Source organism: Myotis brandtii, unplaced genomic scaffold (assembly GCF_000412655.1).
Source record: "Myotis brandtii unplaced genomic scaffold, ASM41265v1 scaffold324, whole genome shotgun sequence".
Classification (NCBI taxonomy): domain Eukaryota; kingdom Metazoa; phylum Chordata; class Mammalia; order Chiroptera; family Vespertilionidae; genus Myotis; species Myotis brandtii.
The window spans coordinates 958,735-980,840 of NW_005362439.1; the positions used below are offsets into that span (position 1 = coordinate 958,735).

The window sequence follows — 22,106 nt, forward strand, 5'->3', positions numbered from 1 at the left end:
GAACAAAAGCATGGATGGAGTGTTTGTGTAAACTAATATAAATTCAAAGTAAACATCATTACATAAAAGGGTACGGTCTTTTTTTTTTTTTTTTAGTTTTATTCATTTCAAACGGGCTGGATCTGGCCCGCGGGCCGTAGTTTGCCCACGGCTGGGTTAGCACCTCGGCTTTCTCACTGCCAGTTCATGTCCTCAGACAAGCGGACACTAAAATGTCTCACACCTGTGCCCGCCAGGCTCCTCCTTCTAGGTCAGTGGTTCTCAACCTTGGCTGCACATTAGAATCACCTGGGAATCTTTTTAAAATCCTGATTCCTGGGCCCCATCCTCCGGAAATTCTGTTTCTTTGTTATGGGGTGGGTGGCCCCACCCCATAACAAAGAAACAGAATTTCCGGAGGATGAGGCCCAGAAATCAGGATTTTAAAAAGATTCCCAGGTGATTCTATGTGCAGCCAAGGTTGAGAACCACTGTTCTAGGTGAATTAACCTCCACCTATTTGAGGAAACAGCTGGGAGGAATAGCGGGCAGGAGCAGGAGGAGGCGGAAGGCCCGCAGGCCTTGGCCCTGGCCAAGAAGAGAGAAGCAAGGGGTTGGGCAGAAAGAGCCCTGCACTGCAGCCCATTACTAAGTGGCTCAGCTAGGCCCATGGATTCCTTGGGCCTAAGGAGCTGGTGGGGGAAGAAGAGGTGTCCTGGGAGCAGCCAGGGAAGCAGGAAGCTGCTCAGGGAGACGCCATGCTGGACCCAGGGGACAGGGTCTGTGTCTGGAAAGAATTGGAACAAGGGGATCAAATTTATATTTGTTATTTCACATAATCCTCTGAACCCCTGTTCCCTCGTGTCTCTTCACACGTGAGACATTGATCCCGGAGATAGTTAATAACCTACAGCCACACGGTTTGTAAGTGGCTGAGATGGGCCTTAAACTGTGCCTTGAACCTCAGGTGCTTGACAACAGCTCCATATAGAGCACACTGCCCACCCCACACCCCACACCCCACACAGACAGAGAAACTTCTCGGGACCATCGCCATCAGATGAGCTCAGTGCCCGCCAAAGCCAGACAGTGCTGTCCTCAGGGAGCCAGGCCCCAGGCACCCCTGCTGCCGTCTCCTGCACGTTCTCCCCAGCACACCCAGGCCCAGGTCACCTGGCCTTTATCCCAGGACCAGGGCTTGAAGGGGGCCCTGGGCTCTGAAGTGTGGGTGACAAGCAGAGATAGTGTTCATGGAAATGAAACAAAACCCTTTTCTTCATGCCCAGTCAGTGTTGCTCAGTGGTTAAGCATCAATCTATGAACCAGGAGATCACATGCCCGGTCAGGTCACATGCCCAGGTTGTAGGCTCAATACCCAGTGTGGGGGGTGCAGGAGGCAGCCGATTGATGATTCTCATCATTGATGTTTCTCTCTCTCTCTCTCTCCCTCTCCCTCTCCCTTCCTCTCTGAAATCAATAAAAATATATTTAATAAAAGAACAACCAAACCTTCTCTTCGTGTCCTAAGCACTATACTGAGTCCTGGGTGGGGGAGGACAGGGTGGTTGGAACCAGCTCCTCTGGGGCAGAAGAAGCAGGAAGACCCTGGGGAAAGAAAACAGAAAGAGCCCAGAAAAGACTGACTGAACGGAGCCTCGGGTCTGGAAGGAGAACGGGTTACTCATATTTGAAGACATATTGAAGGCTGGCAGCACGCTAAGTGCTGGAAGGAGATGCTCCATCAAAAGAAATCCAGGCAGAGGGAAGAGATGGAGGAGCCAAAGCAAAGGAAGTGGCGGGGGGGGGGGGGGGGGGGGGGGGGGGGGGTGTAGGATGAAGGGAGCAGTGAGCACCCCGGGTGGTGGGCTCTAAACTAGCTTTCCCTGGAAGACCCCCTCTACCTTAGAATATGACTCTGGATCTTTGGGGACATCTGATGAAAGCCATGGATCTTCTCATCCCTTTTACACCAAATGTACATGCAGATAGAATAGGGGGTGGGACGAGAGGTCCATCCACAGGCCCTTGAAACAGTGGTTCTTAATGAGTGATGCTCATCCCCTGCATCAGTGGGGCAGAGGCGGAACTTGGCATTGGTGGGGGGGCTTCCCAGGTGACTCTATGTGGCCCTGGTTGAGAATGTTATCCTGCAGCTCCACAGACTTCAGATGAAGACCTTGGGCTTTCTAGGGGCAGCGGGGATCTATTGTAGCAATAACAAGTGAGTCCAAGCCAGAAACACCTCTCCCATTGCCCGGGGCATCCTGGCTGGCTTGTGAACCCCAGCCAGCCCCACAAGGCAGTTAATCACTCAGGTAGCAGCTCTGGAAGACCTGTCCTGTCTTCCCATCATGCTCAGGATAAAAGCCAAAGTCCTTATTAAGCTTTATCACACCTTGTGTGGTCCTTTCCTCAAATACAGCAAATATATGCTGCCACCTCAGGGCCTTTGCACTTGCTGTGCTTTGCCTAGAACACTATTCCCAGAGGTCCACATGCTTTGCTCCTTCCCTTCCTGGGGGGTCTTTTTTCTAACTACCCTATCTCTATAGCCTTCTCTCTTGGTCTCAATCCCTTACTCAGCATGAGTTTTCTTCACAGAACTTATCCAACTCCATTTATTTATATATGCTGTCCATTTTCAATCACCTGTTTCCCCATGTCAGACGCAAACAAAGAAACCAAAAGCAGCTACAGTACTTGACACCTACTTTATGCTCAGGCCCTAAGGCTAAAGAGAGGTACAAGCACACAGGTGTTCTCTCTCTGGGAGGTCTTTGCAATCTAGTTAGGTACGAGTGCCACGGTCAGAGCACATGCAGGTGGGCAACTAGCAGCTTAGAACCTTTAAGGAGAGTCCAGGGTTTGCATCTGAGTTGAGTTAGAACGGGATTGTATTGCCTGAGCCCAGCCAGGTGCCCAGTACTTTATTGGACATGATACTTGCAGAAGACACACTGGCGGCTCTAGGAGGGGTTCTGGGCCTTCCCAGGCCTTCCCTTCCACTCTCACCCTGGCTTCTGAGTCCTGAGCTGTAGCTGCCCTGAGTTTTCTGAGCCAGGAAGGAAAGTTAGGATTCAGCGACCCCTTTTGGCAAATCCACGGGACAGCGCTGTGCTGGGAGGGGGGCCCACTGCTAGGAGAGAGCATCAGCTGAGGGAGTGGTGGGAAATGCAGGAGGTTGAGGGACATGAGGGTTTTCCTCTGGGCAAATCTTCTTTCAACCATCAACATTCACCTGGAGCTACGACTGATCAATTCCTCCATTCCCGTCATCCCTCACTAATTGGTTAGTTACCAATAATCATCAACAAACCCTAACCAAAACCCCTTGGGACAATGGCAGAACCTGAGAAACCTGTAGTCCAGAAGGGGACCCAGACTTCGGATAATCGCATTATAGTATCATTCATCCACTCATTCATATGTTCATTTGTAAATGTTACTGAGCTCCCCAGTAGCCAATATGGTTCTTCGCATTTGAGAAAACAGCAATTAACAAAACCATCTGAGACCCTTGCTCTCATGGAGTTTAGAAGGGGGAACTGAAAAGAAACTGTAACATAATAAATAAGTAAAGTTGCGGTACGTTTGAAGGGGGAAAAGGCTATAAAAAAAAGGAAAGGAAGAATGGGCGGGGGAACTGCTGTATGGGAGGTGGAGCAGCGTGTGGAATTACCTGGGTGGTCAGAGAAGGTGATTTGAGGAAAGACTTGAAGGAGGAGAGGGAGTGAGCCAGGCAGGTGTCTGGGAGCAGAGCAGTACGGGTGTTGCAGCCCAGCTAGAGCAGAGGCCTGAGCCCTGCCCACCTAGCCTGCTCTATACTGGAGGCAGGTTCACAGTGCAGCCTCCTGGGCCCAATGATGACCTGACTCAGACCCTGAGTGGAGCCCAGGCACCTGCCTGTTAAACAAGCACCCACTGAAGTTGGAGAACAGTCACAAGGCAGGGTATTTTCAGACCACAGGCTGCTTTGGGCCTTGCTTCTGTTTGTCAAGCTCCAGGGAAGGAAGGACAGGAGCTGACCAGGGTGACACAGACACAGTCATGGGGCAGTCCTACCTGTCATTTTGGCATGTCCTCCCATTTAGCCTTCACAGCACCCTCTGTGAGCTGGATGTCATGGCCTCCCCCCTCTCACAAGGAGAGACTGAGGACCTGCAAGGCTGGGGAGGTTTGCCAAGGACACAGAGCCAGTAGGGCTGGGGGTTGGGACCGACCCTCCTGGCGATCACTCCAGTGCCTCCTTGTCAAGTTGTCCCTCTGCCCTAGGCTCACCATTCAGATTGCTCTCAGTCTCAGTCTTTTCAGAGACAGAGAAAGTTAGTAGCTCATTTGTGATTTCAGTGAGATTCACTTGGTCCAGTGGTTCTCAAAGGTTGGTAGGTATTCAAAGCACCTGTGATCTTGAGATACTTCCCTGGCCCTGGCCCTAGCCTACCTCCAACTGCCTGTAGGGTCTCCTTAGCTCTCCAGGTGGTGCCAATGCCACCAAAGTTTGAGAACCACAGCTCCAAGGTGGGGTGACCTCAGGTGTGGGCACTGCAGACCCTTTCTCTGTAATGGGGCCAAGGAAGGTGATAGGGAGCTCCTGGAGAGATCCCCTCGAAAGGGAAAAGGTGGATCTCATTGCTGCCCTGAATAGCTCATTTTTCTTTAAAAGCAGAGCTGCTGGCCCAACACAGGAACCAAGCTTAGTGAGAGGAGGAGGACCCTGGAACAGTGCCTGAGCCCTGGTCGTCAAGGTTGATTTCTTCGTGCGTAAGGATTTGGGACCAAAGAAGAGATGAGTGGAAACAGAGACCCACGTAAGTCTTGGTGGCAGGGTTGGGAGAGCCGTGGGATGTGGAGCGAGAGGGTGGCTTTGGACCAGACACTGCCTGGGGCTTCTTGGACCCCCTCCGGCCAGTGGGGTTGGGCAGCGATGGACTTATTGGGCTTATGCATCCCAAGGAGTGAATGCCACGCCTTGAATACATGTGCATCCTTCCAGAAAGAAGCCTTGAGGAGGGATTTTTAAGAGGGCGGTGGAGTCTGAGGGTAGTGGACTTCGTTTTAAAGCTCCCCTGACCCAAACTTGTGTTACCTCCTGCTTTTGGGCCTCAGGTTTCTCATCTGTAAAGTGAGGCTAATGGAGGTGCTCTCCTCATAGTCGTGTTGAGGATTCAATCACGTGTGTGTACAAAGACCTTAGACCAGAGCCTGCCATTGATGATAATGTGTTTTCAGAGGGTTCCGTGTCCCCCAAAGTAACCTACACCATTCATTCTCATCCTGGATATATTGGGCGACCTCGTTAAATTCAAAGGACTGTAATAAATTATGTCCTTAATTGCTCTATCTGAAAGTTGGGGAGAATTCTGACCTCCCAACATTTAGGACTAAATGAAAACAAAGCTGCCGTTAGCTGGGCAGTCGTTAGGCTCACCAATTAGGTAAATGATCCAGATTGAAAATGGGGATCTAGCATTTACTATTAAACTCTGTCTGGCATATACATGCCACATAGGTGTAGCTACGTTACAATAAAACTGTAATTGCAGAAACATGAGGTGGGCCCCTAGCCTATAACTATACCAGTTTATCTTCTAAATCAGTGGTTCTCAACCTTGGCTGCACATTAGAATCACCTGGGAATCTTTTTAAAATCCTGATTTCTGGGTCTCATCCTCCAGAAATTCTGTTTCTTTGTTACTAATGTTGTGGCTCCAGCCCATAACTAAGAAACAGAATTTCCGGAGGATGAGACCCAGAAATCAGGATTTTAAAAAGATTCCCAGGTGATTCTAATGTGCAGCCAAGGTTGAGAACCACTGTTCTATATCATCTGTTAATTCTGTCTTCCAAGAAGACAGTAACAATCTGCAGAAAACAACAACCAAATTCCCCATCTCTAACCCTGATTTATTTCCTTGCCTAATGTTCTTGGCTGAGACTTCTGGTGCAATGTACGATTTTGAACATTGACAATGAATGAATGGCCTAATAATTCATTTAGAAGTTCAAACTCTTCAGATTTTCCCAATTTAGTAGGAAGCTGGTGTTTTGGCTTAGACTATCTTAGGTTAAAGAGGTATCCATTCATCTTAATAAGTTTTCTAAGTCAAGAATCGGTGTCTAATTTTGTCAAATGTCTTTTTAGCATCTTTATAGGTGAAGTGATTTTTATCTTTTTAGGATTTTTTAATGAAGTTAATATAAATGTAGAATTGAACTACCCTTCCATTCTCAATTAACCCCACAAGGTTATCTTATCATGCTGTTGGATTTGTTTTAAGTGCTATTCAGCTTTTAAGTATTGATAATCTAATCACATGTGAGATTCATTCATAGTTCTTCCTTTACACTTCATTAAATTTGATTTCACTTTTTATAGTAAAACTAGAGGCCCACTGCATGGAATTTATGCATGAGTAGGGTCCCTAGGCCTGGCTGGTGATCAGGGCTGATCGAGCTTCCTTCCCCCAGCTGCCAGCTGCTGACCATGGCTTTCTTTCACTCTGTGCCGCCCCCTGGTGGTCAGCGCACATCATAGCGAGCGGTCGAACTCCTGAGTGGACAATTTGCGTATTAGCCTTTTATTATATAGGATGTGGATTCTTTTCCTTTCCTCTAGCACAGGGTAAGTAGTATTGGAACAATATATTATTTTAAATACATGCTAGAATTCCCCTTGCAGGCCTGCACCTGAAGGTCAGGAGAGTCTATGTTGCTGCAGTACGTGGTTTCCTTCTTTCTCTGCAGGTTCAGGCCAGCCTCCTAAGGCCAAAACTAAATGCCAGAATGTGAGTCACCAATCAGACACCCTTCACAGGCCCCACCCCCGGGTGATGGAAGTGATCCTGCGTCTGCGGAAGATCATAAATGAGTACATCCTGCAGCTGGAGAGCAGGCACCAGCAGGAGGACCTGGAGCAGGAGAAGCAACGGCACAGTCAGAATATCAGGGACCAGGAAGCCATCCTCGTCCATTTAATGTGCGAGGTGGTCAACCTCTTACACTCCGGAGCCTCAAGTAGCCTGGAGCTCCAACTGCCTCGCCTTTCCCTGGACTCAAAGGGTGGTGCTGGAGGCGGTCAGCAGGCCCAGTCATCCAGGGAGCCTGACCAGCTAAGTCACCAACTGAGTGATTAAAAAACTGCATTTATCAGCTGTTACCTATCCAACCGTGGGATTGACATCTCTGCCTTATACCAGTCCAACTTCCAGGACTTCATAGCCTACCAAGGAGACAAATACCATGAGGACAAGAACACCTCGGTGAGGATGTGGGTGGTGGGAAGGGCACACTAGAGAGGCCCAGTCACTAGGATTTACTGAGTCCTGTGCCAAGTACTGTGCTCTCTCGCTTACTCTTCGCGGCCTTATGAAGTAGGTGGTATTTTTCTCTTTATGGATAAGGGGATGGGCACAAAATAGAGTGACATGCCCAAGAAAGGTGAAGGGCTGAGACTGGGTTCCCTTCTTCCCCTCTGCTTTCCCTAATCCCTGCTCTTACCTTCTAGGAGTCACTGTGGTCACAGTAGAAGTGGGCCTGTTACCATGGGACCCAGTCTAGAAATGATAGTCATCAGCCATGAGGATTTAAAGATTAATGACGTTTCAGAGAGCACTAAGGGGATACCAAGTTTGGGTGGTCTGGGAAGGTGTCTTAAAGACTGAACCAGCCAGAGGTAGTGGGATGTGGGGTCCGGGGGGGGCGGGGGCGGGCAAGCAACAACATGTGTGAAGCTTTAGGTGGGAAGGGCTTGGAGTGAATGGAAAGGAGGCCCATGCGGATAGAGTAGGGGCAATGAGGGCTGTGACAAGAAGTGTGGACAGGGGTAGGACAGGGGTAGGATATTATCCTAAGGGTGACAGGGTGTCAATGAAAGGCTTCCAACAAGGGATGTTCACAACAGCTCTCCGGTCAGAGAGTAGAGGACGGCACGAGTATATCATCTCTCTGCTTCTAGCTGAGTGACATGTGCTCAGTGGCCATGTGCTTTTCTGGGGGCCAAGTGAGTCAGGTACCTCCTTGGACTCTGAGGAACTGTAGCTCCTCTAATAACTTGAAAGGCCTGCACATGGAAATGGGAATAACAAGAGATGGGTATGTGGTACTTATGGATCCAGGCTCTGGGCAGGCAGGTAGAGTCTGTCCATCACCAAGGTCATATGGCAAGGGTAAACTAGAGAGTCAAAGTCACTAGGATTTAATGAGTCTTGTGCCAAGCACTGTGCTCTCTTGCTTGCTCTTCCTGGCCCTATAAAGTAGATGGTATTCATCCTTATAGATAAGGGAATGGGCACAAATAGTGACATGCTTAAGAAAGATGAAGGGTTCCCCTCTTTCTCTCTGGTTTCTTTCCCTGAGAAAGTTTACTTGTCCTTTCTTAGCTTCACTCCCTTTAAAGCAGGTATCATCATAGAACCCTTTTCTTAGGAGTTGTGAGAATGAAGGCAATGAACAAGAAGCACTTAGCCTAATGATAGCCTATTGATTCTAGTCAATAAGAACCAAGTGACTGGTCACTGGTATGTAACTATCTCTATGGCTCTAAAGGGGGATATTGCAAGCTGTATGATTTTGGGGCTGTGAATTGCCTCATGGGACAGTGAGTTCTCCCCTTTGGAAATCATCCGGGAAGAGTACTTTTTGACATGTTTAAAGGGTTCATCTAGGCTGGGCAGGAGGACTGATCTCAGATTCCTTCCATCAGCAGGGCTTCATTAACCTTGGCCTCAGTGAGAACAAGCTCTGCATTGATCTGCTGACTGAAAGGGTAAGCCAAGTTCCGGGCTGCTGGGGCCCATATTCAGGCCCAGTCCCCCTAGCATGTGGTAGCTATAGGAGTGGGACTTAGGCGATTGGGAAAGGGAGTGGGGAAACGGCTTCTAGAATAGCATGTGTCATCTCCTGGATTTTCTGACTGTTCAAAGGTATTCTTTGGATGGGTATATTTTGGGTAGACTGACAAGGGAGCCCCTGGCCCAAGTGTACAGTTGGGGAGGCTGTTAATTCAGCAGTTCTCAGTAAGTTATCCATTTGTGTGATCTGATAAGGTCAAGGCCTCTCTTCCTTGAGGAGCATGCAGCATGTGTCCCCATTGCCCTCTGGGAGGCCCTGTGTTGTAGGGCAAATGCCCACCTGCATCCTAGGAGTAAGATGAAGACTGTGGGGACTGTGGGGCTTCCCTTGTCTGGCTGTCCTCATGCTTTATTTGTCAACAGTTGAGTCAGAGTGACATGAACTACATTGATGGTGACCTTCTGCAATATCCTGATTGGAGAGGACATGCATTGTAAGTAACTTCCAGATCCATGGCCTCCTAGTCCACAGGCACCAGTTCTCAGGCAGGGAAGAACTCAAAGTATCAGATTCTTGGTTGGCTACCTCTGTTTCTTTCAGTGAAACCTCTAGAAAATGTCTAGAACACAATTTAGGAGGCAGCCTGGTATAATAAAAATAGCCCAAGCTCTCACACTAATTGTCTGTCACCTCGGGAATCAATAATCTTTGTCAGTAACCCTGTAACATGAGATTAGACACCTTGCTCTTTGGAAAAGACTGAAGTCTAGATACTGAATATGAAAGGGCTCCTGGGCCTGAAACCACAAGATCTCTCTGGGTCTGTCTACAGCCTGAGGGAAGAAGTAGCCCGGTTCCTGACCTACTACTGCAAGGCACCTGACCTGCTTGTTCCAGAAAATGTGAGTCAGTTTCCCAGCCTCACTTATCTCCTAGTGGAGAGATGTATTCTTAAGGGGCCCGCCTTTTCTAAAGGGTACAGGGAGAACCAGCAGAGGCCTTCAGGGCCAAGATGGAATAAAAGCCAATGGATTCCAACTTTGGAGGCTCCTGGTCCCTGTCCCTACTGAGGGGGTGGGAGACAGAGGGACTAGCCCATCATTCATGGAGATTGGGTTTTTACTTCTACCTTCTGTGCATCTTCTTCAGGTGGTTGTTCTCAATAGCTCCCTCTCTGTCTTCTTGACCCTGACCATGGTGCTGGGTGATCCAGGTGGTAAGTTGATGGGCTCTGCTTTCCCTCAGGGAAATAGCAGCACACAGGCACTGGGCCTCGAAGAAGAAGAGCATCTTGACTGAAGGCCCTTGCCCTAAAGTGCCGGGACTCTCCTACACTGGTTATATTTTCCTGCTGTTTCTATAGGAGTGAGGGATTTGCATCCCCACTTAATGAGGAAGGAAATCAAGGGAGGGTCCTCAAGGAGGTATGCCCTTGGGAATGGTGATGGTGAGAATCAACCCATTATATTATTAGCTGGGATTTGGGGCTCAATTCCAATACAGAGAGCCCTGGTAAACTGGCTTAAACTATATAGAATTTCTATCACCTTCTCCTCCTCAAAAACAATGTCTATTGAGTTCTAGATCAAATAAGACTGAAAGATCTGTTCTCAGTGTCCCTCTTAACAATGTCTGAGCAAGGGTCTCAGACTTTAATGAGCTTTGGCTGCTTGGAAGGTAGTTACCAAGGTGGCCAGTTTCATTCAAATCAGTAGGTCCTCGGTTAGTTCATCAATAAGGCCAAATGATGGGAGGAGAAGCATACTTGAGACCACCAGATGTAGATAACATGAGTCATGTGGAGAGAAAGAGCCCTCCGTGTGCAGGGGCCTCAGCCTCTGGTGTTTGCCCTGGAACTGACCAGAAGTTGTAAATGTTCAGTGCTCACCATGCTAGCAAGGTAGGCTTGATTTGCACCTTGGTTTCTGAGCCATTCAGAGCACTGTTCTTCCTTTGTCTCCTTCTATAATGTAGCCCCAAGGCAAGGACACTTGAGTTTTGTTCCCCAAATATTGTTTATAAGAATGGCTACCTTTTACAGAGCCTGAGCCCCAAAGCATTTCCCCAAGTAGCAGGGATTGCCCAAGTAACCTACCCTGTCAGTAGAGTTGCTGCTGGTCTGGGGGTCAGGTGGGTGTGGTGGGTCTGACCGAGAGACCCTGGACTGACAGCCTTGTCTCCCTGTGCTTCCAGATGCCTTTCTGATCCCCACCCCCTTCTATTCTGGCTTCACATTAACTGCCCGCCTGTATTCAAAAGTTGAGCTGATTCATGTCCACCTGCAGAGGAAGGTCAGAATGGGGCCCTTTTCCTGCTCAGCCCACCTAGGCAATGAAATGTTCTGGGTGCATTCCAAGGTTTATGGGTGGGGCTAGCTTTCCTGCCATATAAGTGATGATGGGGTGAGGATGGACAAATCAGCACTAGAGGGCATGTAGGACTGGTACCCTGGGTGTGAAGGCCAAGGATTATTCACGGTTTATGGGAATGAGGGATCAAAGCTTAGAAGCAGTCAGATGGGCGGTCCTCAGACAGTGTTTGTGTTCCAGAGCACTGAGGCGGACACCCAGCCATTCCAGCTGATTGTGGACAAGTTGGAGAAAGCCCTGCTGGAGGCTAAGTTTAAGGTAAGGAGAGGACCATGGGTCAGGGTGGGCACTGCTGCCCTGAAGGGGGTTCAGTGCTGAGACTCTGCTACAACTTCCTCAGCAAGACTGTGCGGGCTCCTTCTTCAGAAGAGGCAGTGTCCCAGGGGCATGTCCCTCTGGGAGCCCTGAGCCTTCTCAGTGGCAGTCCCCAGTGCTGCTTCCTGCTCTGCCCTGGGGGGAGTATGGTAGTTGCTTCAGGGTTCTATGTAGACCTTGGTTATGTGACTTATATTGGGTGTCCTGACTGACATTGGCTGAATGTGAAGTATTTGTGTTCATTGGGTTATGTTTGGTTCTTTCAGGGGAAAAAGGTCAGAGGTCTTGTTCTCTTCAACCCCAATAATTCTCTGGGAGACATCGGCAGTTTGGACTCACTGATGGAATACCTGGAATTTGCCAAGAGGTAGGGGTTTAACCCTTGAAATTAAACCAATTGCCATCGGTCATGGACAAGAAGTCAGAACCAGAAATAATTTTCCCTAACTATGCTTACTGCTTATTGTACTCTGCAAAGTGGTGTACAACTAACTGAAATGGGAACGAAGGAAAATGCAACCACATGCTTACAGCTTCCACCAATCTTTTTTTCCCCAATTTCTTTCTAGTATTTTCCATGTGCAGACATCTACGTAACAATCATCCTATAGTTTTGTTACTCAGCCACTTCTTGTAGCATGAGCGCTTTTCCAGCATCTACTTCCCAAACTACTTGGCCTGAGGTGCCAGGGAAGAGAGACTGTTGGATGATGTGGGGTGAAGATAAAGACATATCCCCACAGAACTTTATGTCCCACTCCTAAGAACATGTTCACGTCTGAAGTCCCTATATAGCCCTGTTAGGGGTAGATAGTCTTCTATTCTCTAGAAGAGAGGCACTTATCTAAGCCTCATAACTAACCCAGACCAATTAATGGTGAAGCATGGGGACAAAAGGAAGAACATTGCAAGTCCTGGGTTAGAATTTGACAGAATTGGGTTCAAGTCCCTGCTTCAAAACCTGCCGATAGAGGGTATTAACTTTGTCTCAGAAACTAATTTTCTCATCTGTGAAATGGAGAGAACAGTACTGCCTCAGAGGGCCAATGGGAGAATAAACACGATTTGCATATAAGTCTTAACCCACTTAACACCACGAATTGGTCTCTGCTTGAGGATTGAAAGGTTCAGTAAGATTTTCTCATGTGTGTCTTTTGTATTCTATGCCTTCCAAGTACTCCCTAGCCGTGTGTAAGGTCCTTTCTGGTGCACCAGCCCCTCTGCCTTACCCTGATCTTTGGTGGATGGGCTGCTGGGGCAATAGGAGGATCTGATCTGTATCCAGAATTGACCATAACAGAAAGTGAGTTAAGATTTGAGAGAGCACTTTGATGTTTTCACTTTTCTGCCTAACTTGCAGGCACAACCTACATGTGATTATTGATGAGACTTCCATGCTGTCTGAGTTTCGTGCGTCCATCCCATTCCACAGTGTTCTGAACATGAAAAGGTGAGTTGCTCTCAGCTGTAGCGGGAATAAGAACATTAGCTTCCTGCTTTTGCACAGTGATTTCATGTGTCATAAATTTACCTGGCTAAGTTTCAGGAATTGAGTTAAATGTGGAAATAAACAAAGTATGATCTTTCCTCCTAAGTACCTTTGATCTAAATACCATGTTGTATATGAGATACTTGAGGGCATGGTAGAAAGACCACTGTCTAAAATAAAGATAAACCTCTACAAAAGGTCTGGGTAGTGGACCTCCAGCCAGTTCCCAATTCCCACACATAGACCTTAAGACTTCAGCACTCAAACATTTCTCTATAACCTTGATTGTACTGTCTCCTCTCCAGTTTGCCTGACCCCAACAGGACCCATGTGATCTGGGGCAACAGTAAGGTGAGTCCCAACAGCCTATCCTTGGGTTGGGAAGGAATGGGAGCCAAGAACATAAGGTATTCCCTCCCTTACTCTCTTCCTCTAGAGTTTTGGGATCTCTGGCTTCCGTTTTGGCACTCTGTACACCCACAACAAGGAGGTGGTCTCTGCTGTGGGCGCTTTTGGCTTCCTCCACGGCATCTCTGGCATCACCCAGCACAAGCTGTGTCGGCTGCTCCAGGACAGAGGTACTGAGCTCCATCCAGGCATCTCGGTGCTCAGGGCCACGGGGGATTCCTGGGTCTGCTTGGGCCTCTGACATGCCTTCAGTCCCCTGACATCCTGTTTGCTGTCTCAGGTGTCATGGTGGAGGACAGGAAGTTTGAAGGAAGGCAGGATGCAGCTCAGAGGGGACACTAGGGTGTAGACAGAAGCGGGAGGCGCTGGTCTAAAAGCCAGGATGGGCTTTAATTTCTGGCTGTTTGGTAGCTCGTGCTCTACCTGGAAAGGGGATAGACAATCATATGCAGACTTCAGGGGGAACTTCAGAAATCCGTCCTTACGTCAAGGCCTCTTTCCCCTTTCCAATATTCTGCTTGCTCAGGCAAAGATTACAAAGAAATAAGTGCCCTGACTCCTCAAGTCTGACCTAACTTCACCTGCCAAGGTGGCCAAGGAAGCGCTGCCATTTGGGCAAGTTGCTGTGGCTACATCTATGGCCCTTGGGTTCTTCTGCCCCTTGGATCTGATGTGAATGCTGGTGTCAGGGAGAACTTCCCCCTTTAGTGCCATGGCCCAAACATAGAGAAGGGCCCCTTTCTTTAATTCCCTGTAGTAGAACAGATGCCAGTCTAGCAGATTTCAATTAAAAGCTGGGATATCTATAATAAGCTGGGATATCTGTAATAATAAAAGCGTAATATGCTAATTAGACCAGACAGCCGAACGACCTTCTGGATGTCCTTCTGGATGAAGCCACAGCGGCGGGGGCCAAGGCAGAGGCAGTTAGAGGCATCAGGCAGGCAGGCAACTGGTTAGGGGCCACCAGGCAGGCACGTGAGCGGTTAGGGGTGATGAGGCAGGCAAGCAGAGGGGTAGGGGTGATAAGGCAGGCAAGCAGAGGGGTTAGGGGTGACCAGACAGGTAGGCAGAGAGGTTAGGGGTGGTCAGGAAGGCAGGCAGGCAAGCAGTTAGGAGCTGGCGGTCCCAGATTGCAAGAGGGTGCAGGCCGGGCTGAGGGACACCCCCCTCCATGAATGGATTTCATGCACCAGGCCTCTAGTAATTAAATGAAAGTAACCAAATAATCTGGTTGAGAAAACAACTTAACTTTCATCTTTGGGTGAGTAAAAGGGTAGATAGGAGAAATCCAATTACCTGTTTCCCTACATGGTGCCAGGCCCTTTTTTTTTTTTTTAACTAAATCTTTATTGTTCAGATTACATTTGCATCAACCCTGTCAGAGCTGTAAACTCAAACAGAACACTCCTACAGGTTTACTGAGACGCCCAGTGTCTCCTCCACAGCTCCACAGCTGTAGGAGGTGAGTTTCGAATATGGATGCTATCAGCTCAAATATAGTACAGAGTCAGTCTTGGACAGAAATAGCTGCCAGGAAGTCCAGGTAGGGAGCATGTGGCAAAGAATTCTTGGCAGTTCTTTGCCACAAGACCTGTGACAGCATTCTCCCCTATCACCATCCAGAATGGATTGACAACGTGTACCTGCCCACTAATCGCTCCCGGATGCAGGAAGCTCACAGATACATCACTAACAGGTTGAAGACATTGAAGATCCCTTTTCTCAATCGTGGCTCTGGTCTCTATATCTGGGTCAACTTGAAAGAGGTGAGCTCTGGAAATGAGGACAGGTGTCCTTGGGCAGACCTGCCTGATAGGTCTTGGGCTCAGCTCTGTCCCCCTGCCTTCCCTAGTACCTGGACCCATGCACATTTGAGGAAGAGCAGCTCCTTTATCGCCGCTTCCTGGACAACAAGCTCCTATTGGCCCCTGGCAAGGCCTACATGTGTAAGGAGCCTGGCTGGTTCCGCCTCACCTTTACGGATAATCCCCTCCGCCTGAAAGTCGGTGAGTGGTGCTGACATTCCACTCCTGGTGTCTTCCACTCCTGTAGTCCTATAGCTGAGTAGCTATAGCTACAGTGTATCTATACCATAGATGGTTTGCACTTTCATATTTTGATTAAGTTCCTTCGCAAACAGGGATTACATGACCTGCCTGGGATTACATTGAGCAGGGCACTAATCAGAAGTGGTCCTCTGCCCTGTGGGGCTTGAGTTAGTAGGTGAGATAGACAGGCAGATGGTCATGGATGTCCCTGGATGTTATTCTCTGGAGTCAGATTCTCCTCTGAAGGTTATGAGAACATGACATTCATTTAACAATGATGTGTTGCATTCCACCACATGCTGGACACTGTTCTACCTGCTGGGAATCGAGCAGTGAAGAAAGAGTGTTTATGTTATAAAAATAAATTTTGAGCTACTGAGGAGAACAGACCGAGTGAAGGACACTAAAGGCAATAGAAACCCTGATGAGTCCAAGTCTATCGCCAGGTTATAGGATTTTATATGAGACACGAAGGTGTCTGGCAAGCTGATGCTGTGACAATGAAGCTGAAAAAAACCCATTAGAGATGTGGTGGGTAGACTTGGAAATGCATCCCAAAGAAGAGCAGGCTGAAGTTCAACATCCCTGAACGAGAGGCTCCGTGATGGTCTACCATTACCTGCAAACCTACTAAATCTTTCTTTTTCTCTGTCTCCATTTGGATCCTCCAGCCATGAACCGGTTCTCACAGGCACTATTGGAGCAGAAGCAGTATTGGGTAGAGAAGCAAATGAAGTGCGTACTGGGGGAATAAGTGCTCCACCCTCTCCCCCCACACCCCTAACCAGAAGCTCCAGCCAATCACATGTTTAGAATTTCCCTGACATCAGCCTCTGGTATAGTATTGACTTGCTGCTGTGACAGAGCAAACAGTGGGGCTCCAGGAATGAGCTCATCTGATCCCACCATCGCCCTCCTTCCACTGAGCATCTGTCATTTCTGGGAGCTTTGATATCTTTAATCTTTGCTAGTGGTTTTGGGGTGTGAAATGATTATAGGAGATTTTGGTGGGAAAGCCTATGGGAATAAAGAGAGCTTTGGATGAGTTTTGTTTTGTATCCTATATCTAATAAATTCTATATTCTCCTAAAGTCCAGATTATGTCTTTAATATCCAGTGTGTCCCAATTCAGACTACCTATATTCCAAGTGCTCAATAGCCACATGTGGCTAGCAACTTCCGTATTGGGCAGCGCGGCTGTATGGGATGGAGGAGAAAGGGGAAGGCTCAAGTTGTATAGGAGTGGCTGACCGCCTTTCTTCTTGTCCCACTGCCCAAGGACTTGGCCTTTCCTTGACATTGTGTGTGTGATGCCCTGGGAGTCACTACCCCAGCACCTGCTCAGGGTGGGATGGTCTAGAAATGGCCACATTTTCCAAAGTGTGAGGTTGAACTAAACCTCCAGGATGACAGTGGCCTGAGTCCCTCCAGAAGTTAGAGCCAAGACCAGGGTGACACCCAATTCCAGGACTTCTTCTTTCACCCCGGCAGGAGCTGGGTAACACGGACTCCGATCACAGCCTCTGCAAATGCCCCCTCCAGTTTTTTTTTTTAGGTGTCAGTGTTGAATAAAGAGCACTCGATTAGAAGTCAGACATTTTTTCTCAGCTAGCTCTGTGACCTTGGCTGAGTAACCTCACTTTTTTAACCTCAGCTTCCTCATCAGCAAAACAGGCATGAGAATACTGTCCCCGTGAGCCTCTCTCACAGCTTCTTTGATGAGGAGACCAACCCTTGGCTTTAGTGGGGATTGAATACTGGCCGTGTGGGCATTTGGAAGGATTCAGTGTGAGACTGTGTGGAAAGGACTTGGGCAGAGACGAAGAAAACCACTGCTAGTGTGCCACCCCCACCCATGCCCAGTCCTGTCTGGAGGCTCCTGGGCCCTGTCTGTTCGCCATGAGCATTTTCACAAGCTCCCCTGGTGGTTCTATGTGCTGCCAATGCTGAGAACAACTGGGCTAAGATCATCGCCAAATACAACAAAGTCCACTGTGTGAGGCTGTAAGGTAGGAGGTAGGGGGAGCTGTGAGTTCCTGCTTCCTGCTCATTTGACAACAGCAGCATCAACCCATTATAGGAGGATGCCCTGACTCTTAGCGTCAGAGCTGTAAACTCAAACAGAACACTCCTACAGGTTTACTGAGAAGCCCCGTGTCTCCTCCAGAGCTGTAGGTAGGTAGGAGGTGAGTTTCGAATATGGATGCTATCAGCTCAAATATAGTACAGAGTCAGTCTTGGACAGAAATAGCTGCCAGGAAGTCCAGGTAGGGAGCATGTGGCAAAGAATTCTTGGCAGTTCTTTGCCACAAGACCTGTGACAGCATTCTCCCCTATCACCATCCAGAATGGATTGACAACGTGTACCTGCCCACTAATCGCTCCCGGATGCAGGAAGCTCACAGGTACATCACCAACAAGTTGAAGACAATGAAGGTCCCTTTTCTCAGTCATGGCTCTGGCCTCTATATCTGGGTCAACTTGAAAGAGGTGAGCTCTGGAAATGAGGACAGGTGTCCTCGGGCAGACCTGCCTGCTAGGTCTTGGGCTCAGCTCTGTCCCCCTGCCTTCCCTAGTACCTGGACCCATGCACATTTGAGGAAGAGCAGCTCCTTTATCGCCGCTTCCTGGACAACAAGCTCCTATTGGCCCCTGGCAAGGCCTACATGTGTAAGGAGCCTGGCTGGTTCCGCCTCACCTTTACGGATAATCCCCTCCGCCTGAAAGTCGGTGAGTGGTGCTGACATTCCACTCCTGGTGTCTTCCACTCCTGTAGTCCAATAGCTGAGTCCTCCTTATTGGCCTTGCGTAATAAGGCCAATAAGCTATAGCTATAGTTCATCTATACCATAGATGGTTTGCACTTTCATATTTTGATTAAGTTCCTTTGCAAACAGGGATTACATGACCCGCCATTGAGCAGGGCACTAATCAGAAGTGGTCCTCTGCCCTGTGGGTCTTGAGTTAGTAGGTGAGATAAATAGGATGTCCCTGGATGTTATTCTCTGGAGTCAGATTCTCCTCTGAAGGTTATGAGAACAGAACAATGATGTGTTGCATCTCACCACATGCTGGACACTGTTCTACCTGCTGGGAATCGAGCAGTGAAGAAAGAGCATTTATGTTATAAAATTTTTGAGCCACTGAGGAGAATAGACTGTTTGAAGGGACACTAGAGGCAATAGAAACATTGATGAGTCCAAGTCTATCACCAGGTTATAGGATTTGATATGAGACAAATGTCTTGCAGCACATGCTGTGTCATTGAAGCTAAAAATGAGCTCTCAGGGATGTCGTGGGTAGACTTAGAAATGCATCCCAAAGAAGGGTAGGCTGAAGTTCCACATCCCTGAAGAGTGGCTCCGTGATGGTCTACCATGACCTGGGGATTTCCGGGGCCTACCTGAAAACCCACTAATTCTATTTCTATCTCCATTTGGACCCTAAAGCCATGCAGCGGTTCTCTGAGGCGCTAACCGATAAGAAGCAGAATTGGATAGAGAAACAACTGGAGGATGCACTGGTGGAAAGTGTGTCCTCCCCGTCCACCAGGCGCTCCAGCTCATCCTCCAGCTCATCCTCCTTCGTAAACGTGGATACCTCTCATTTTTGAGAACTTGATTCTTTTTACTCTTTGCTAGCCATTGTGTGAGAGCAAAATGTTTTTATGGGGTTGGGGTTGAAAATCCTAGAACAAAGGGAGTCTGCCTCCCTATTTTATTTATTTATTTTCCCATAATACAAATTTATTGTTGCACAAATGTACAGTGTTTGAACAGAAAAAGAAAGCCTCGCTGTCGCGTAGAAAGAGGACTTGAAGCAGCACGTGGGAAGCAGGGTGGCTCCGGGATGTCAGGTGTGTGGTTACGGGCTCTGCTCAGTGTATGTGGAGATGTCCCTTTCTTCAGGAAGCTCCGCCACGTTGACTTCAAACCTACCCTGAACATCATTGAGGATTTTGGCATCATTGTCATGAGACACAAAAGTGATAGTCAGGCCTTTGGTGCCAAAGCGACCGGCACGGGCCACCCGGTGGATGTAGGTGTCCGATTCCTCAGGCATGTCATAATTGAAGATGACGTTGACTCGCTCAATGTCCATCCCTGCCTCCCTATTTAGATGGGTTTATTTTTGTATTTGAAACCTAATAAAGTTCATATTCTCTTAAATTCCAGGCCTGTTTTATTTCTTCCTCACTCTTCATAATCACCTTTGGGAACTATTAATTTTTTTGTCCTTTTTATTTTTAAATTCCAAGGCAGGTTATACATGAAGAATAGAGTCTGGGGCATGCAAGGAAGCAAGAGATAAAAAGATCCCTCATTGAAGGAGGTTTTCTAGGGTTGGATGCAGTGTTCCAGAGAACCCTAACGAGATCACAGCCACCTTCCACACGAGTTGCCAAATGGCAGGGTGGTGATATAATTGCAGATATTCCTGCTTAAATACAAGCTCTTTCCCTTCTTGCCTTTTCAAAAAGCTTTTAAAATGAATCTCTGGTGCCAAGCCTGGGGTCTTCCATTTTTCTCTCTAGCCTCTTCGGCTGTTCAAATAACACCACCCATGAGTGTTTCTGCAAAGCCCTTGCTCGCTTGGGCTTCAGTCAGAGCACTGGTTCTGTGAAGTAGACAGAGCAGTGACTACCCTCATTTTATAGACAGAGCTTTCAGCGCTGATAGATGGCTTTGGTCAGTCCCTTGAGTTTGTGACCATCCTCTCGTTTGGGTCCAGGTTTGGTGGTTATTGTTCCTTGATGACAATCTTCTGATTTTGTTTTTTTAATCAAAAAGCATAAGAAAAAATCATCATTCTTCCAGTTTTTTTCTCTACACATGGTTTTTTAGAAATCAACGATGGCTAATAGAAACAGAAAGGAATTCATTGGATGAATGAGGGAGATCATGGAATCAGAAAAGAAGGTACATGAAAACCAGAGATGCTCTTGGGATCTTTGAAATGGCAGCTAATATACAATCCTCAAAGGCAGTTTGCTATACAGATATTCACATCTACAAGTATATACATATTAGAGGCCTGGTGCACAAAATTTGTGCAGCGGGGGTGTCCCCTCAGCCCAGCCTGCATCCTTTCCAATCTGGGCTTAAACTGGCAGTCAGGCATCCCTCTCACAATCCGGGACCACTGGCTCCTAACTGTTCGCCTGCCTGCCTGATCGCCCCTAACTGTCCCCACTGTTGGCCTGGTCACCCCCAACTGCCTCCCCTGCCAGCCTGGTTGCCCCACGCAGCCTGTTCGGCCATCTGTTCGGTTGGAACGGTCACTTAGGCTTTTATATATATAAATCATATGTATAATATCTTTGGAAAACATAGCCTAGAACAAAGGCAGTCAGGGCCCCTGCCTGCAAGACAAGCAATAATGTGAGAGACCCAGAAAGAACCATCACCCAACAATACTGTGATCTTGTTAAATTCACTTATTAGCTCTCATTGTTTTGTGTGTTTTTTTTTGGGGGGGGGGAGGGGTTTCTTTGAATTTTCAATGTACACAATTATGTTGCTAATAAAGGTCATTGCCCTTTGTCCTTTTTGGTATTTATTTCTCAGTTCCAATTGCATTGCCTAGAACCCCCAGTACAATGTTGAAAAGTGGTGAGAGAGGACATTCTTGTTTTGTTCTCAGTCTTAGCAGAGTTGATTTCAGTCTCTCAGTCAAGTATCATGTTGTATTTTTCCTGTTGCCTTTAGTAAGAATTCCACTGTCCTTACCATGGTTTATGTAAGAGTCATGTCTTCACCCCTGCTCGTATCTCTGGCCTTTCCGCCACACCAGTCAGTTCCAGAGGTGCTGGATTTGTACTGTTCACGAATGTTCTACACTGACCCTAACCTTCAAGGCCCTATCAACATGTTTTTTCTGCTCTAACACCCCATCGTCCAGCTAGCTAACTAGGACTTATCCTTCAGGACCCAATCATCGCTTCCTAAGTGTGTAGGGTGTGTGTGTGTGTCGGGCTCCCTGTGGGGGCCAGTGCATGTGTTTGTGGGGGTGGGATTAAATCTCCCTGCTGTATGCTTCCATCGCACTCAGCAGTCCATTCCAGCACTGGCAGAGATCTGGCACGAAACAGCCCTTCAATAAGACTACTGGTCTGGATTAAATAGAATGCTATGAGGTGAACAGAGAGAAGTGGCTTATTTTACAGAACAAAACACGGAGGACTGAAAAAGCCACGAGAGCTGCTCGAGGTCACGATGCTAATTAGCGGCAAGGCCAACGTGAAGACAAATGGAGTGGTCAGAAGGCCGCCAGGTCTTCCCGCTGTGCTTGCACGGAGGGAACCTGCTGCTGTCCTGTCGCGGGGAAAGGAGACTTTTCTACTCAAGCCTCTGAGCAAGCCGGGGGCCCTGGGTGGTGTCACTCGCCGCCAAAGCCCCGGAACATGCAGGGTCGGTGGCAGACTCCAACAAATGTTGCCTAGATCCAAAGGAAGCAACTACGAACTCCAGTGTACACGCTGGTAGGGAAGGATGTTTTAAGGATGCCCTCGCCTAACTCCGGAAAGGTTTCTCCCTGGCGCATTGCAGGCTTCAGTTGCCTGGACACTGGGGGGGCTAAACCAGGAGGCAAAGGGAGGCACCCCAAAGAGCCAGAGGGAGGAGACCAGAGTCAGGGGGCGGTGGCGGGTGGCCCGCCCCTTCCTCGCCAAGGTCTGGAGCCCGGCCCTGGGCCCCTTCCCCTTCT

At 48.3% G+C, this 22,106-nt stretch overlaps 1 protein-coding gene and 1 pseudogene across 1 annotated transcript; both read left to right on the top strand.

The window, feature by feature from the left end:
- Nucleotides 1-4,765: 4,765 nt before the first annotated feature.
- LOC102243361 lies at nt 4,766-16,492 on the top strand (annotated as a pseudogene).
- A 1,108-nt stretch (nt 16,493-17,600) lies between these two features.
- LOC106723587 (probable inactive 1-aminocyclopropane-1-carboxylate synthase-like protein 2) lies at nt 17,601-19,014 on the top strand. Its single transcript, XM_014543286.1, has 4 exons — nt 17,601-17,631; nt 17,749-17,891; nt 17,978-18,131; nt 18,851-19,014. The coding sequence occupies exons 1-4, from the start codon at nt 17,601-17,603 to the stop codon at nt 19,012-19,014; spliced, it is 492 nt and encodes a 163-aa protein (XP_014398772.1).
- Nucleotides 19,015-22,106: the final 3,092 nt, after the last annotated feature.